The 18,876-nt window shown below is 40.2% G+C and overlaps 1 protein-coding gene across 2 annotated transcripts; it reads right to left on the bottom strand.

Annotated features, from left to right (window-relative positions):
* Window positions 1–677: 677 nt before the first annotated feature.
* Window positions 678–10,782, bottom strand: SLC35G1 (solute carrier family 35 member G1). Of its 2 annotated transcripts, none has more exons than XM_045197786.2 (3): window positions 10,527–10,782; window positions 5,869–6,046; window positions 678–3,712 (listed from the first exon to the last, which is right to left on the bottom strand). In XM_045197786.2, the coding sequence occupies exons 1-3, from the start codon at window positions 10,708–10,710 to the stop codon at window positions 2,974–2,976; spliced, it is 1,101 nt and encodes a 366-aa protein (XP_045053721.2). In that variant the 5' UTR covers window positions 10,711–10,782; the 3' UTR covers window positions 678–2,973. The 2 variants fall into 2 exon arrangements, with proteins under 2 accessions (XP_045053721.2, XP_024419213.3); XM_024563445.3 differs by having other exon boundaries at window positions 5,869–6,049.
* Window positions 10,783–18,876: the final 8,094 nt, after the last annotated feature.

Genomic DNA, 18,876 nt, shown 5'->3' on the forward strand with positions numbered 1-18,876 from the left:
GGAGTCCCTTGGCAAATGTGGGAGTTTGTGGGAAGATTCGTCCAAGTATCAAAATTTTGTAGGACATGGGAAATCAAGTTGGAAAAGTGGAAATGGGGCCAAATTAATAATTAGGGTGTGATGTGGCGTGTAATAAGGCATTGCTGTGGTTTCATGAGAACCAGAGTAACAATGAAAGCAGGACTTTAGTAAGATTAGTATGGCAGTCTGACAAGGATCTGAGTGGAAAGAAGAGTCTAGAAATGGGTAACCCAATTAGAAATGGTTGTGATAATTTGGTTGTGATAATTCAGTTGTTAAGTGACAACTCTTGGACTAAGATGGTGCAGGTGAAAATGACCAAGAATGAATCCACACAACAATAAGAGACTCTACAATTTAGTAACCAATTAGCTATGGGAACAAAAGTACAGAGTTCAGAGTTGCTCCAAGCTCTGGGGGTCTAGAACAATGAAGTCCTTACTGGAACAGAAGATTAAAGTGTTTATTTTAGAAATATTGGATTTAATGTGACAGTAACAGAAGGACAGATAAACAGTTTGACACTTGAGATTACATCACAGCTGAATAGCTAAGAGGTCAGTCTGTTTTATAGCATACATTTTGAAGCACATGAATGAAAAAGGAAAAAAGTTATATTAGCTAGCACATTTGCTGTAATCATAAAAAACAAAATATAGCTTTCTTTCATATTATTTTATTAGTACTTATAAAATAAAAACAATTTATGAAAATATTTCCCTTTTCAAGATAGAGAAACTACAATTTTGCAAAAAATACACACCCATAATTGTTACAATACATATCCTTGTGTACACCTTGGACATTATAAAAGTGTTTAAGAATCACACTCCATAAAAGTTGGAAGAAACATCTTCTCTAACCTTGGTCATACATTCTGACATTCAAGTATTTAAACCACACTATGGAAATAAAATATCTCTAGTTTATAGGCTCAAGGGGATTTTAACTTTCAAGGCCCCAAAGGTTCTTTCATTGTGCAAGGTAAAGAACTGGGAGAGGGTGCCCTGAGAGTTAATTCACCTTATGTAGGTCAAGCAGTAGTTTACTTTCCGTACTTTATTCTGGAACCAAGGGGCAGGAGAAGGTCATGAAAACCCATCTTGGGCAGGTCCCCTCCCCAGCATCCCTATCTATGTAGTGTGGCTCCTACAAGGATTTCTAATGCTTGGGCTGTAAATGCTCTGCTTCTATAATTATTTATGATGCTTGAAAATGATGCTTTTGCAACTCTGAACTCCAATATTGTGAATTAGGCTAAAGTGATGATAGTGTGACTCCCGTAAATAGACTTCATTTAGGATTTGTCAGGTGAGAAGCATTTGGGACTATCAATAAGCCAAAAATTCCCTCTTGGAACTATTAGAGAAGATCTTTCTTACTGAGACATAGACCTCAGAAGACAGGTTCCTTCTTACTTTGGAAGAATTATGATGAAAGGGTGAGAAAGAACCTATAATCTTTCAAATTTGAAGGCTAACGATAATTATAGATGCTAGGTCTGACAAGAGTTGTAGACCATCATAGCTTTACCAACAAAGGGTACATTGTGACAAAAAATCATTTGCATGTGTTCTCCATTTCCTGATTAAATTCCCAAGCATTCCTAAATATCCAGTTCTCTTTTTAACTGCAGAATATTGGTCTGATGAAGTTCTAGATATGAAATTTGTCGTTTGAATTTTATCATGGGCAGCACTGACGTTTAATATCATACTGATACACTAGAATTTAACAATGATTTTTTTTCTATTCAAGAAACCACAAAAGTCAACCAACCATGGAATGCACAGGTCTTTACATCTAACATATAACATTAAGCATTATTACATATAATTCCATAAGGGAAAGACTATAAAAATAAGTTTAATAGTATTACTGTACTTTAAAAAGTTATTTGAAAAATACATATTCCAAAGCCCTCTAAGTATTTGGCTTAGAGGTAAAGGGAGGTATCTATTAGGGTGAACCATAAGAAAGTATAGTTTTTCCAAGTTAAAAAGGTAAAATCTCGGCAATTTCAAATGGTTCAATCTAATAAAATCCTGAGAAAATTTTATTTGGCATCACTCTGTAAATTCAAGGGGAAATTATTAAAAAAAAAAAAAAATCACATCTCTAGTGAGGGGGAAAACTCTTTAGAATGGAAATGTACACATTGACCATGCCAAGATTTCTCTCTTACAATTTAAAAAAACAACTTAGTGCTGTTTCAAAAAAACCCCAGAAAATTAAAACTATAGAATGATAGTTACAGTTGCTAATGCCACTGAAAGAGAAACTATTAGTCAAATTTGGTGATTTAAAGACTTTTCAAAAGTTTACTTGTAAAAATTCTGAAATGAAAAGGCACAAAATGGGTTAAAAGAATGATAATCATTTATAAAAGCCTTGAAAATAAGGCCAATTAATTTGTATTATTAACACCATTAAGTAGGCACCCATTCCAAGTTTCAGCTTTGGCCTCCTAAATGGAATTATATTTCAAATGAATTTTCAATCTAATACTAATCATAGCAGCATTATTACCAGTAAGTTTCTTAGCCTCTACACTGCTAAAAGGGCATCTAAAATTTCCTCCTCACCTATATTCCATCATTACCAAAAATACACTTTAGAAAAATTACATATACTTGTAATTTTTTTATTAGAGTCATAAAAATTTTTGCAGCGTTTCTCTAACTAATGAACTGTCCTCTTACCAATGCCACCCCAACAAAAAACAAACTAAAACAAAAACAGAATCAAAAAATCACTAGACCAAACTGATGGGCTATGCTTCATTAAGTGAAGACATAACCATATTTAAAAATGGTACTTTAGACACACAGTACCATTATAAAATTTATTAAACATAATCAATGAAGTAAATGTGGATTTTCCAGGTGTGCGCTGTGTTTGAACTGGGTGACCATGTACTTGTTAAAGTATACACATTTCAGCAAGTATGCTTCATTTGGAACTCTGGCACCATTTACGAAGGGCCGCTCCAGTACTACTGGCTACTACACAGAGTGCACCACCCACTGTCCACCACGTTGGTACATCGTTAAGGAAAATAATCTGAAAGATAAAAGCAAAAAACACATCCATGGTCCTCATTAGTGCTACTAGTCCTGCTTTTTCTATTTGAACAGCTTTGGTGAGAAACACCTGACCACCCAAACCAAACAGCCCAATTAGTATGAGAAAGAGCCTGTCCAGCCCACAGTATGGCAGACTCCACTCTCCTAAAATAAAGAGGACAACGATGGTCTCCATGAGGCCAAAAATAATATAATACCAAATGCTCAAAAAGTAGTCCACAGATTTCCCCATTTTTCTGAGGATAACTATACTCAAGGCAGCAAACATGGCATGTCCAACTGATGCGAACGTGCCCTTCAGGTGATCTGAATAGCTCTTATCCATCACCTCGGGGTTGGGACCAAACAAAAACGGCGGCCTCACGATGAGGATCACTCCGATGATGGTGAATGAGGTGAAGAGAACATCCCAAAGGCTATATTTTTCCTTGAGAAGTATGCAAGCAAATACAGACGTAAACACTGGACAGCTAAATGAGATAACTGTGGCATCGGCGAGGGACGTTGTCTGGTAAGCGTAGTATAAAAGGATCATGGCGATAGAACCAAGGACTCCTCTGAGCACGAGGAAGATTCGTTGATCTTTTGGGCCTATGAACCCAGTTCTGTAAATTCAAATGAAGGAATGCATATTAAAAAAACTTAGTATTTGTTTTTAAATTACAGTTTTAATAAAGTAGTATTTTAGAAGTTTTAACTATCAAAAAATAAGGGAATAGCTAATTAAATATGATAATGTCCACAACTATTCTATACCTTTAAAAGATGTTTTATAAGTATAGCTAATGCCATTAAAGTGTTCACAGTATAAGCAAATATAATACAAGAGAACTAAATAGTATAACTTGTTAGATATTTTTCTGTGTGTATATATATGTACATATATATATTGCAGTGTTTCTTAAACACGTTGCAAAAAAAGACAAAGGAAAATATACTAAAATGTTCATTGTGGTTAGACCTTATTCTAGTATAGGTAATTTTCCTTCTTTATTTTCCCCAAATTTTCTAATAAGTATATAAATACATGATAATGTGTTATTTTTATAATAAATACAATTTCAAGATTTAGCTTCCCCATAAAAGAAAACTTGGTCCTGGACAGTGTGCATTCCAAGTCTTGAGTTTTTTCTATAAAAGCTGAAGCAGTGCTACATTCTGTTTTAGCCATTGAATGAGACAACTTCTCATTGTTCTCACTAGGAAAAGAGTTAAACACACTGAAAAAGAACCTGTAGCATTCAGATAACTGCTACTGAAAGCTTTTTGAATTAAATATTTACTAAACAGAGTACTGTGTCAGTTCCTAACTGGAGGCAGCTTGCTGATCTGTGCCAGGGCTGGGCATCTTTAGGGCAGCATCTAGGCCCAACATGGAGACCCTGGGTCTCTGGCGTTAGAAACGAAAGTGTGGTCACCTTTGGTCCACAATTTGAGAAGCTAGGAGTTTTCCATGATAGTGACGGCGTCAAAACAGATTAGCACCCAAGATTTAAGAAAATTCTAACGCTGGTCGGGAAGCTCAGTTGGGTAGAGCGTCCTCCCCATATGCCAAGATTGTAGATTCAATCTCTGGTCAGGGCATACACAAGAAGCAACCAATGAATGCATAAATAAGTGGGACAACAAACCAATGTTTCTCTCTTCCTCTCCCTTCCTCTCTCTTAAATCTAGTGCTTTCCAAAATGGAGATGATGATTGTGTTAGCATCAGTGGTCTACTGCCACACTTAGACATTTCTGAAGTCTTACCATTATTTCCTAAGATACTGTAACTTATCCACACTTACATAGGAATTGCTGACAATATTGATCTTAGCAGATTTTCACCTTTTTCACAAAATCCTCAGTGTACAGAGTGAAAATTCTAAGTGAATATACAATATTACAAATATAAACACACTTTGGTGGCAAGCAACTGAGCTTTTAATTTGGGATTTAAACATCTTTGCCCAAAGAGAGAAAGAACCAGGCAGCCAGTAGGAACCCAACTGGTCCCTTCTCCCAGGGCTCAACAGGGGTGTGTAGAGGTTCTAACAGTGTGGGGAGGATGTGTGTGGAGGGGTTCCATAAGAAAGGGAAAGAGGGGCTTGGTGAGATCAGTGAGGATGGTAAATAGATAGTCTTTGCATATAGTTACATTCTATACTAAGTGCTCTGATGTACAACAAATTTCATTTGATCCTTGTAACCACAAGGCAGGATAGAGGACAAAGAATATCATTCCCTCCAGTTTACAGATGAGGTCACTGAAATGAAAGTAGTTATAAAGGCCCTCCTCAAGATTCCCTTTCCCCTTTCCCACATCATCCTGGGGTAAGACCTAAATAGTATTACTGTAGCCTTCTGTCTGCCCTGGTAGCAGAGCAACCTGTTCTACTTAAAGTAACCTCTGACACTAGGAGACACTACCACTTCCTCTTGTTTACTTTTTTCTTCCAAATACTAGTTATACCAAAACAAATAAGGGAGGATGGTACAAGATGGGTAGAATTATACAAGGAAAGTTTTGTTCTCAAAATAAAGGGTAGAGAATAACTGAATCTCTTTCTCCCCCATTGCTGGGCATGTGGTTTGTGCTTATAAGCATCATCTTTAGGTGGTATCCTTGTGACTTTTCATTAATCAGATCCAAAGGGTGTAAGGACTAGTAAAACTATGAGAGGGATAAAGCAGATACTATAGAGTAAATAATTTGAGCAGGTCAAAAGATTTACAACCATTTATTAATATCGTCTACTTTGCAGTTAAGAAATACTTACTTTCTGTATATTAAGCAAGGGATAACGACTAACATTTGGAACACACATCGGAATGCACTAATTTCTACAGCATGGATGTCTTGCACTTTTTTAACAAATAAAGAGCCCACTGAGAAAAGGAAGGCAGACAATAATGTGTAAAACAAGCCAAGTCCAGGACAGGGTGCTTTCTTCTTGGCTTCTGAAAAAGATTAAATTCTGGTTAGTCCTTGCTTCCAACTGTATGTTTTACCATTTTCACTTAGAAATTGAGAAAAATGGGACAGTGTTTGCGGCTAACAAGCTACAAATATTACCTCCTAAGCATATCCATTTTTTGGATCTGAAACATTTTTCCCACCAAGATGAAGAACCATACACAAAGGAAACAATTTAAACCTGCTTTGCCCTTACTGGTGTGGCTCAGTGGGTTAGGTATCGTCCCTCTAACCGAAAGGTCACAGGTTCTATTCCCAATCAGGGCACATGCATGGGTTGCAGATCAGGTCCTGGGACGGGGGCCTGCAAGAGGCAACCCACTGATGTTTCTCTCCCTCTCTTTCTCCCTCCCTTCCTCTCTCTTTAAAAATAAATAAGTAAAATCTTTTTTAAAAATAAGTAACCTTTTTTTTTTTAAATGCAGTTTTACTCTATAACGTGGATTTCCTTTGGCTCACTGATTGCCCCTCACCTATAAGCCAAAAAGAAAATGTTTGCCAAGCCAGTAAGTGTTATCTTTAAGAAATGCTTGTCAAGAAAGCTAGAGAAAAATGCATCCAAATTATATTTGATATCATCTCACTGGAGGACTACGCTTTATGAAGAGAGTATTCTCTTTTGGAAAACAGTTTATACCTGTGGTCTATGGCTATTTGTTGATTATCTGACTTCCCTCATAAGCCTGTGAACTTATCCAGGGCTGGGACCTCAGCTGTCTTGTTCATGCCCGGCACGTGGAAGACCCTGAGTAAGTATTTGCCAAATGAAAGAATATGAGAGAATTTCATGGAAAGACGCAGAGTGTAAAACCAGTGGCAAGAGCATGATGTAGAAAGGCATTGTGTGTTGTTATTTTGAACCATTAGTCAAATCTTTATTTAACTTTTCCTGGTTTTTAACTTATATTCCATTTAGAGCATACACTCTTTGAGGGCAGGGGCTGGATTAACTCCCCTTCTGACCCCAAAGTACTCTTTAAATACATTTTTAAATTAGGATTGCCATCTAATACCAACTTGCAGGCTTGATCTGAACCAGGAAAATTACTGCTTTCTCCAGGCCACCAAGTGTCCAATCTATTAATGACAGTCTGTATGAGCATTAAACTTTTGTTTAGCTACTTCCTCTGTCTTTGCTGCCTAAGACAGGAGTAGAACCAGCTTTCAATCTCACCTCCTAGCATTCAGAGGTGAGCAGAGAACTCCCTAAAAAGCCAGACACTAAAGAATATATATATAATATAATATATAATATAATATATTATATTATATAATATATTATATTATACTATATATATATAAACTAACAAAAAAAACGAGAGAATAAGAAGTAAACACTACTGGCTCTCAGGAGCTAAGAGTGCAACAGAGCTAAAGGATGTGTGGGCACATGAAATTTGTAGTAAAGCCAGGATTATCATTCCTATGTAGGAATTCACAATGTGTTATTCTGCTACAGAACAATATTGCATATGATGTGTATATATTTTTAAATGTCATTCCCTTATAAATGCAACAACACCAGGTGATATATTTCAATAACTAGTGTTAGCTAGAAAGATACCTTTCCCCACAAGTGACACTTTACAAATTGAGAACAAAGTGTGATGATGCAGTCTTTCTGGTAGCATTCTACAGCCTGACCTTTATAGTAAAAGATGCCATTCTGGTCAGAGACTTCCACCTCTTTCTGTTCTAGGTGCAAACTGAAGAGAATGATTTTGAGTTGGCAGTTGTCATGTTACAGGTTGTAAGTTTTAAGTGCCAGAATCCCCCACATTTTGTTCTGTAATTATTTGCTCAGATATTGCAAAAACAAACTGCATAAACCCCTCTGCCCATGAGAAGGAAGCATTAGAAGACTTCTAAGTTAAGCACCACTAAATACATGTTTGGCTGTGGTCAGTCTTAGAATTTAGCTTCTGGAATTTCAGAACTCAGGTCCAAATAAAATAGTTTTTCTTAAACGAAACCCAACCCATACATAGAACCTACACCCTCAGACAGAACAGAATGAGAAGATCAAGGACAGAAAACATCTCCCTGGTCTGTATTTCAAGGATCTTCTTCTCCAACCTAAACTTTTCAATTTTTCTTCAGGAATATTTTAACATGCTTTTTTAACTCTTTGAGAACTTAATTTCACACCCCTTGCTCTTATTATCTTTTCCTTAAAACACATACAGTCACATATTTTCTTAACAAGACTTACGGCCCATGCTTCCTGATTGGGACAGGACAGTTGTTGTAAGGCCTAACTGAACTTGATTATCTGTTAAAAGAAGGTGAGAACTGGTTCTACATAGGAAAACCTCAGTCTCTTACTGAATAACAATTTCATTCTCTCTGTCAGTGGACATAAGCGACATAGCATAATCCGGAGGGATTTGCTTATATAATAATTTTCCATGTCCATATCCCACTACAAGTATATCTAATAATTTAGTAACTCTAAATAATTCAAATTAATTGGCCATAGTACAATTTCCTGAAAAGAAAACAGAAAAGTTGCTCAGTTTCTTTAATCTCTGCTTTAAATAACTGGTAATTTGCAACCCTGTTTGGGAATTAGAACTAGTAACTTTTAAAACCTTAATTCCAAGCCCTATCCTAGACCCATTGAAACAGGATCTCTGCCAACTGTTAAAAGCTCTACTGATTTGACAATTACCACCACACTAAAGAACTCATTCCTTCCAGAGAGATACAAGGCATAGACCTAAGACAACTTCTCCTGTATTCAGTCTAAGACCCACACTGTCCCTCAGGTGTACCAGGGTAGCTGTATGCTGTCTGTGAATGTATAAAAATTGGTGAACAGTTTCAACCTGAACTCAAAAATGAGCTTTACTTAGATAACCAGTTGATTCAAGAAGCTAAAATGATACTGTAACAAAGTTCAAGACAACAGTACTGTGGTTTCAAGTGTTTCTGTGGCAATCCTGTTCTTGGAATATTTTCTGGTTACTTTTTAATAACTACTACTAAGTCTTGTTGGAAACTTTCTTTAAAGTTATAAGATCCCCAAGATTCTTAAGTGCAATCGTTTGTATTGGTTCGTCATTTTGCTATGTGCTTCCTGAGTGAGCAGTATTCCTCTACAGTTCACCAACAGGGAAAACATGTGTTTGCAAAGAGTAACTCAGCATTCCACCAGAATGACATTTAGTCATAGAATGATATGGTGAGAAACTGACCTCTTCAAGGGCTACACATCTGGTCAACCCAGTTTGAGGTAATCCCTGCTCTAGAGGCTCTAACCCATGCATAAATTATTAGAATTCTGATAATTTCTGTTAGCATTTAGGGCAAAAATGGAGCAAGAATCATCTTCCTGGGGGGTCTCTCTCCAAACTGGAGAAAGTTCTTAAAGGGAGGAAGGAACCTGTGGTGTTCCCTCCACTTGAAAATCCCAACTCATACTTAAAGGAGGCAACCCAGAGGTTGAGGTTGCGCAGGCCGTATAATTGGTCTTGAAAGGACATCTGCCCATTACCCTCTTCTTCCAGGAAACTGCTCCAAGTGGGTGGTGGAGTTCGAGGAGAAATGTGCTTGAGGCTAGTAGAAAGGGCTCTATGCTGGGTTTCTAGTAAGCTGGTGCTACAGAAACCTGTGCCCTGTCTCACTCACACAGGCCAGATCTTCAGAAAAACAAAACAAAAAAGCCCAAAGCCCTCACTTTTCTGGGCCTCACTTTTCTTTTTTTTCCCCCATATCTTTTTTAAAATTTATTTGTATTGTATTTTTTTCCATTATCATTTTTCCCCCTTATACGGCCCTCCCCACACCCCCCACCCCCAACAATCACCACACTGTTGTCCAGGTCCATGAGTCCTTTTTCGTTTTTGCTCAGGGCCTCACTTTTCTCATTTATCAGAGTAAGATTAAGGGTTTTTCACACGGGGTCTTTGGCTTTGGGGAAAGGCCCATGAGCCCCTTAACCACCTAAGACTGCCTGTCTTGTGCATCAGTTGCTAAAAAGTCCTAACCCCAAAAGGTCAAGAACCAGTGATCTCACTCAACTCAACCTGCTCTTCAGGTAACACCGTTTACCACCGAGATCACTTTTCATGTTTAGCTTCCTCCCAGCCACTGCCGGCTGTAGGATGGCTTTTCTCGCTGACCCCCCAACCTCCGACCTTGGCAGGGAGCTCCGAACTGCAATCTGACTCCACAGTCTTGACCCGCAACACTTTAATTATAGGAACGGTTTAGAATACCAAAAGGGTTCCAAACACAATCAGAAACTTTTTCCAGTCTTCGCACGGGCGCGTACTAGGGATTTCTGCTTTGCTGCCCCCAGGTGACAGCTCCAGGGTTTTCCAGAGCTCTGGGCAGGGGAAAGTAGGTGGTCGCGGTCCACAATGCGACCGGGCCCACGGCTGCCAGGATCCCCGTGCTGGCACCCGACCAGTCCCCCAAGGGCGAGACCCGCGCCGAGGTCCACACCCCCCCACTCACCAGGCTGCACGCGCAAGCCGCACGGCGAGGATCGGCACAGCCAGCACCAGACAGAGTGGGGGTCCGGTGTTCCCACGTCCTCGGCGGCTGCCGGCTCCTGGCTCGCACCCGGGGGGGTGTCCTCTGTCAGCCTCACACCAGGCTCCTGCAGCTCCGTAGCCCCGGTACTGTCCACCGGCCGCATCGTGCAGCCTGCGACCTCCCCGCGGCCGCGCGGCGTCTGGCGCCGGCAGCCGCGGCTCTGCTGCCAGGCTCTTCCGGCGGCCGCAGTGCGCCTGCGCGCGTGGTCCCCCTCCCTCTCCTGGGGGGATGGGGCTTGTCCTCCCCTGCCCTCACCTCCAGCTCCCCAGCGGGAGGTCACCGCCTCCGTGGGTGAGGCTGCGGTGGCCACAACTAGCCCGAAGGCGCCCACCCCTATGCTGTGGTCCGGGTAACCTGGCCAGAGCTTTGGAGTTACCTTTTGCAAGGCACACTGCACTCCTTTCTGTTGTTGCAGAGAGGGAGGTCCTGCGGCCTCCTCTTGGGGCAGGCCTTCTGGAGATTAGGAGGGTGTACTTTATTTATCTGTGTGACCATATATTCAGCACCTCCGGGATACCCTGGGGACCTTGCAAAGCACTGTGCTTGTCTTTGATGGATCAAGGGTTTTCCACCATCGTCTCGTTGCCACTCTTTTCAAGGAGGGTAGAATTTCACTGGTTTTAGATTTTTTAAATGGGGGGGAGGGGATTAACACAAAACCATTAGGAAAATATATAAGACTGAGGCAGAACCCATTTATATGTCTTTGTAACAGCAGGCATTTATTGGTTCTTTTTTCCCTTCTTCCCTCCCTTTCTTCCTTCCCTCCCTTTCTTCCTTCCCTCCCTTTTTGTTTTTAATGGAAACATCCTAATTTGATGAAATGTAAGATTCCAGTATTCTGATGTCAGAACACTGGTAAAATCAAAGATATGTGTCATTTGCCCCCAGGATTCACCAACAGCCTCTTTATGTAATTCTTCTTTCATCTCTTTTCTTGCTTTAAATGTGAAAGGACAGTGTTTGAGCCCTGGCCCTGTGTTTAAGTTGGTTGGAGTGGCGTCCCATACACCAAAAGGTTGTGGGTTTGATCCCAGGACAGAGCACATGCCTAGGGTGTGCCTTCTATCTGTTACAAGAATGAGTGACCAGAGGGGAAACAAAGACAGGGAGGAGCAGGGATCCGTGTCCCACCCACTGACTCAATAATCCTTAAAATTCTATGTATCTTTTTCATTATCTGGGAAAGAAAGCCTTTGAAACTGTGCTTTCATCCCAAGGCCTGAAAGGCTGGAAAGGGCTCACAATGCCTGAAGGAAAAATCCATTAACACCTTTGGGTGTGCACCACCACCCCCCAACCAATGCGGGCACCACCTTTACCTGTCAATCAATAAGTAACTTCTTCACCCCATCCTGCTAACTATGTAAGTCCTCAGAATAAAGGACTCTCGGTCTTGGTGCTCTTGGCTCTCTGGCTGCCTGGCCTTTGGCTGCCCTTACTTTTGCTGCCCTTACCCTGCTTTACCCTGAACCTATGCCTTTCACCCCACCCCACTCCTATCTCGAGAAGGCCGGTTCTCTTCCATGACCATGTATCACTAATAAGCCCTGCTTACACACTAATAGATTTGCTGTTCTGTAATTCTTTAGGGCATTGGCCAGAAGAACCAGTTCTCTCGCAGTAGCAAATCCCCAGTTGGGTACGAACAGGAGGCAACCAGTTGATGTTTCTCTCTCACGTGGAAGTTTCTTTCTGTCTCTTTCTTGCAAATCAATAAACATATCCAAAAAAAAAAAGAAAAGGACAGTGTCTGGGCAAAAATGAACCTGTCTAAACTGTTCTAGGTCCAAGCTTTTCAAACAGGAGAATAAGGCCTTTCCTCAGGTATTTGCACAAAGTGGTTCACAGTTTAATTGAACTTGAAGTCAGAAGTCCTGGGTTCTATCTAGCCCTGATTATGTCCCTGAGTATGTAACTGGACAGTCACTGCTTTACTACTTAAAGCCTTAGTTACTCCATTTAATTAATAGAAGTAAAATGTTTCTCTTTCTACTTTGCAGTTTTTATTCAAGTAAAGTGCATTGGTGTGGATGAAACACATCATCTGAAAAGCACTTTACTGGAAATCAAGGTATATTTTTAACTAGGGTGAACATAAAATTTATCCTCCAAACTTGAACCTTTTGTTGTTAAGAGTGAAAAGGGAAGCTCTTTTAAAAACTATTCAGAGCTAGCATAAACTGGGACTGTCCTAGTCAAACTGAGACAAACCATCACCTGAATTCTAATTTGATTAACATACACATTTACCTTGTCTTAAAAGAATTTAAGGCTGCTTACAAAAATATGTGCTACTGATTTTGGTGGTGGTGGGGGGGGGGTGTTTTAGTGGGGAAATTATAGAGAGGGGTGGTGAGGGTGCTCATGATTATGAAGCAAGAACCAAGAAGCTTCTCCAAACATCTAGAAATCAAGTGTAGTTTCATAACTACATTCTGAGATTTGGGTGGGCAGAAGGTTTGAAGTATCCCCCTCTTTGAATAGTGAAGATGATGGCCAGGATGTGAAAGGAAGAAAGACTCAGGATAATTTGAGCAAGAAGTATCTTGACCAGTTTGCTTTCAACACCATCCTCAAAAAGGTAACAGAGAGAGAAAAGAAAATGTGTACCACACCAGTGTTGGCTAAGGTGACTAAAGGATGATGGGATGATTTTAGTCTTGTCATTTATGTCACTTTAACTTTCCTCCCCTCTGCTGCTGACCTTGATGTATAAATGGTATCAGTATACCATTCTTCCATCTTAGCTAAACAAACAAGAGCCATGAAAACATAAAAAAGGGTGGAACCAGCTACGACATTATTTGTTGATAGGCTGAGATCAACACAAAACAGTGAGACATTGGTAAATCAGGAAATCTCTTTTCCTGGTGTGTCTATCTGATTCATACTAGAGCTAGACTGTATCTTGGTACTGATTTGAAAAACTGCTCCCCCCCCCAAAAAAAATGTATTTTTTTACCTTTACAGCTAATGCAACTATGACTTGGAAAATGGCAGTTTGTTCTAAGAAGTCAGGTCTAACATTTCTGTCTTGGGGAAAATCAGTACTGTGGAACATAAGACCATAATTCTAAATAACCTTGGCAAATGAAAAAGGGAAGAAGCAAGAGGGGTAGATTAGCATAAATGTAGGTTGGTACGTTGGCAAGGCAGAGTGAACTGTTTGAGATGATAAGATCTGACTCTAGAAATATAACAACAACAAAATGCCAGAGTTAGTTCCTTTAAAAAAAATTAAACATAGAACTACCCTGTGATTCAGCAATCCCACTTCTGGATATATTCCTAGAAGAATAGAAAGAAGGGACTCAAACAAATATTTGTACACCTATGTGCAGCATTATTCACGATAGCCAAAAGGTGGAAACAACCCAAATGTCATAAACAGATGAATGGATAAACAAAATGTGGTCTATACATACAATGAAATATTATTGAGCCTTAAAAAAGGAATGAAATTCTGACACATGCTATAACATGGATAAACCTTGAAAACATTCTAAGTAGAATAAGCCAAACATAAAAGGACAAATATTACATAATTCCACTTATATAAGGACCTAGAATAGTCTAATTCTTAGAAACAGAAAATACAATGGTGGTTGCCAGGGGCTAGCAGGGAGGAGGGAATAGGGAAGTTATTGTTCAATGGGTACATAAAGTGTCACTTTGGGATGATGAAAAAGTTCTGTGGATGGAGAGTGGTGATGGTTGTACAGCAATGTGAATTCACTTAATGCCACTGAAGTTTACTTTAAAATGGTTTAAATGTCCCTGGCTGGTGTGGCTCAGTGGATTGGGTGTCTGCATGCCAGCCAAAAGGTCACCGGTTCAATTCCCAGTCAGGGTACATGACTGGGTTGCAGGCCAGGTCCCCAGCTGGGGGCATGTGAGAGGCAACCAACTGGTATTTCTCTCCCTCCCTTTCTCCCTCCTTTACCCTCCCTCTAAAAGTAAATACATAAAATCTTTTTTTTAAATCCAAGGCAAAAAATTTTTTAAACGGTTAAAATGAATAAATGTTGTGTTGTACATATTTTACCATAACAAAAAAAGGTTTTTAAAAAATGCCAAGGAAAACCCTTCTGAGAGTATATAACATACAACTAATAAACCAGCAAGGTAGATCCAAAGATGGAGTAAATCGGAGTCTGAATACAAACTGAGACATGCAAAATATTTCCCCCAGGCCATGGTGTCTCATGTCAGTGCTGGCAGATAATGATAGAGGTAGGATGTCAAGCATAAAATAAGGAAATAATAGGAGCACAGGAGGCATAGTGTGTTCCAAGCTTCTGAAAGTTTTCCATCCAAGTACCCCTCATAGCTAAAAAGTGTGAACTTTGAACTCTAAATGTTAATTTCTGGAAACGATAATTAAGCCCTTTTCAAAAATGAGAACTTTTTTTGCAGTCCTGTGTCTCATCTGGAAAATTTATGTCAATTTTCCATTCTATTCCCCAATATATTTATCTCAATACCATTTTTCATATGACTTATTCAACTAATGTTGTTTGCCTGCCTACACTGGTCCATTTACAATTCTTAGCAGAGGCAGAGTAGGGAACAAAGGAGACTGGGCTGTACCCAGTCCTTACAGTGATTGGGGTGGGGATGATGGAGGAAGGCAAACTGATGCTAACACTATCTAGCTTAGTGCAAAGCCCAGGCCCAGTGGGCTGTGTCCTTAGCTTCCTGTTCCCTCCTACTTTGATACGCTGGCCTCAGACTCAGGACACTGGGTTTTTTGTGGTTGCACAGGTCTGGCCAAATCTGCTCAGCTCTGTCAACCTCCATTTTCTCAGCCTGGAATTCATAGAGCTGAATCCCCAAGCAACGCTGTTGGGTAGAGACTTTGTCCAGTGATTCCTTGCTTTCCTACCCTCATCTGTTCCCACAGTGCCAAAAGTGGCTCTCATATAAATGATTTCTAGCACCCTGCAGAACCTGCATCCTCCTGTGGGAACTTGCCTTCTGTTTACAGATTCTTTGGGAGTGAGGGTGCCTGAACTTGAAACTTGCCCTAGATGATAAAAGTGCAATATAATGCACTTTAATCCTGAATTTGTTATAATTTGGTATCTGGATTCTACCCAGTGCACATTTTAATAATTACCATTTATTAAATGCTCAAAATATGCCAAGAACTATTAAATACATCATTTCATTTAATTGTCAGGTGAGTTTTTTCAGGCAACTTAGCATAAGGATTAAAAAGCAGGGCTCTGGAGTCAGATTGCCTGGCTGCCTTAACCAGCTCAGTGACTTCAGGAAAGTGACTTAGTCTCTCTCTGAACCTCTATTTTCATGTCTATAAAAGAATCTAGCTGCTGTGAGAATGAAATAAGAGAATAATGTAAAACACCAGGTAGTAAGTACTTTAGAAAAAAGCAGGTGCCCTCACGATCCCCGGGATATGTCTCTTGCTTTAACAGAGTTTGAATGGAACAGACCCAGGGATGCCCCTTCTTCCAGCCTCCGACCACCCTGCAACCTCATTTCCAGTCACCACCTTTGGAACCACCTCAGCCATCCTCAGTCTCTGAGACCAGCCAACACTGTTTTTTGACCTTAACTCCTCATTGCCAAACAACCATGAGCTCTCAAATTCATCAGAATTATACCACTAAGGTGGCTGCCATCAGCTGGACTTCCTGCATCTACCTCTCTCTGGGCTTCTATTTCAACCACAACGGTGTGGCTCTGGAGAGCATGGACCACTTCTTCCGAGAATTGGCCAAGAAGAAGCTTGAGGGTGCTGAGTGTCTCTTAAAATGTTAAAACCAGCAGGGTATCCATATTCTCTTGCAGGATATGCTAAGGCCTTCCCTCAATGAGTGGAGTAAAACTCAGGATGCCATGGAAGCTGCCTTGGCCTTGGAGAAGAACCAGAATCAGGACTTTTGGGATCTGCATGACCTGGGTTCTACCTGCACAGACCCTCATCTTTGTGACTTCCTGGAGAACCACTTCCTGGATGAGGAGGTGAAACTCATCAAGAAGATGGATGACCACCTGACTAACATCCTCCGGCTGGGTGGATATCTCTTTGAAAGGCTCACCTCAAGCATGACTAAGAGCCTTTGGAGCCCAGAGGCCTTTGAGGGGCCCCTATGCATTTCCCTGCTGTCTGGCTTTTGCCTGAGGCTCTCCCTAAAACCTCTAGGCATCCTTTTAACCATGCTGGAGCCCTCTCCCATTCATTGGACCAAATGGAAACAACAAAGCTTTTTGTGGTTTAAAAAAAAAAAAAAGCGTGCATTCTCTTATCTTCACTTTACAGATGAGAAAATTGAGGCTCAGAGATGTTAAACACTTGCCAAAGTCACATTGATTGGTTAGGGCAGAGGTAGAGTTGGAACTCAGGAATATCAGAAGTCAGTCATGCCCTAGACTACTCTACTCATCCAGAGGACTTGATTACCAGGCCCGCTGGTTTCTGAGAGAACCTCCTTAGAGCATAGTTTTCTTTTTTCACACTACCTCCTGACTTGGACCTTAAAGCCATTGCTATAACATTCTATGACTACTTGCTACATTACAGTGATGCCATGTAGTTTGCATTCGGCTTACACGTATGTTGTAGCATCTTAATTTTCTTGGAGTAAAATGCTATGAAACGAGGAAGAGGAGCGACTTTTATCATGCTACTAACAGAACTCAACCTATTTCCTTATCTACTATCAGAACAGTCACACTCCAGTGTCCACAGCTCTGATCTCTGTTTACCTCACTTCTGTTGTCTAAAGCTGGGGATCTTAGCTAGGACCCTCTAGGGTAGGGAGTCTTTATAGGCAATTTGCTGAGTGAATAGGTACACTCAAATAACACAGGACTGACTTTATTTCCTTCCTGGATCTTCTGCCTGTCTGAACCATTCTATTTTCCCTCCATTTGCTTGCTGTCTGCCCCATGTCACTTTTTCCATTACCAAAGTTGATCTTTTTCCAACTTTTCATGCTATCTAAGAAAAAGGAGGAAATGCCAGTTTTTAAAAGTAAGAGATCTTGAAGAGGAAGAAGACTTCAGCAAAGTGTCAGTGAGTAGAGAATTCCAATATTAAACCATAAAGCATTATCCACTTAAGAGGCAAACATCTGTAAACACACACACACAGTTCTTGGCTACTACAACCGAATCAGAAATAGCACTAGTCTTTTCATAAATATATTTTTAAAAAATTACAGCTGACATGCAATATCATATTAGTTTCAGGTGTTTAGCCCACAATTAGACATTTATGTAACTTACAAAGTGATCACCCCGATAAATCTAGCACCAATCTGACACCGTATATAATTATTATAATATTATTGACTATATTCCCAATGCTGTACTTTACACCTCTTGACTATTCTGTCACTGCCAGTTTGTACTTCTAAATCCCTTCACCTTTTTCACCTATTTACCCAACCCCCATCCCATCTGGCAACCCTCAAAATTTCCTCAGTATCTATGAGTCTGTTTCTGTTCTGCTTTCGTTTATTTGTTTGTTTATTTATTTATTTAATTCTACATATAAGTGAAATCATCTGGCATTTTTCTTTCTCTGTGTGGGCCCTTTAAGAGGAACACCTAGGACTCCAGAAGCCCTGTCTCACTTGGCCACAATCCCTGCTGGATTTTACAGTCAGAAGTTTTGGGGACTTCTTTTCCTGGCACTGGAAAGCTGGGCTGGGGGCCTGGTATGGGGTTGAGACCCGTGACTCCTCAGGGAAGACCTCCACAGCTGAGATATTCCTCCTGGTTTTTATCTACCACACGTGGGTGTGGGGCCAGCCCACTCCTGCCAATTTCGATGTGGCTTCTTTAATTCCCTAGTTGAAGGACTTTCATTCAGCCAGATTTCAGGTGGTTCCGAATGATGGTGGTTCTGTGGTTTAACTGTAATTTTGATGTGGTTGTGGGAGGTTCCAAGTACTGCATTTACCTCCACCTTGATGAGGCACCAGTACTAGTCTTCTAAAGCAGCAGCAGTTTGACCTTCAGTGGGGGTAAGCACAGAAATTTCTGTTTTTATACAAATCCAAGTACATTTCCTTAACTCTTGTACTTGCTCAATATATTATTTTTAAATTATAGGACTAGGTTTTGAAGTTTTATGCATTATTTAATATATGATAAATATTTTAATAGTACAGGGGGTATACTATGAATAATGAAACCTTTTTTCTCCTTTCCCAATCCTACTTCTTAGAGACAATCACTGTAAATAATTTCTGTTTTGAACCCTTCTAGTGGTTGCCATCGTACTCTTACACAA

Source organism: Desmodus rotundus, chromosome 4 (genome assembly GCF_022682495.2).
Source record: "Desmodus rotundus isolate HL8 chromosome 4, HLdesRot8A.1, whole genome shotgun sequence".
Lineage (NCBI taxonomy): Eukaryota > Metazoa > Chordata > Mammalia > Chiroptera > Phyllostomidae > Desmodus > Desmodus rotundus.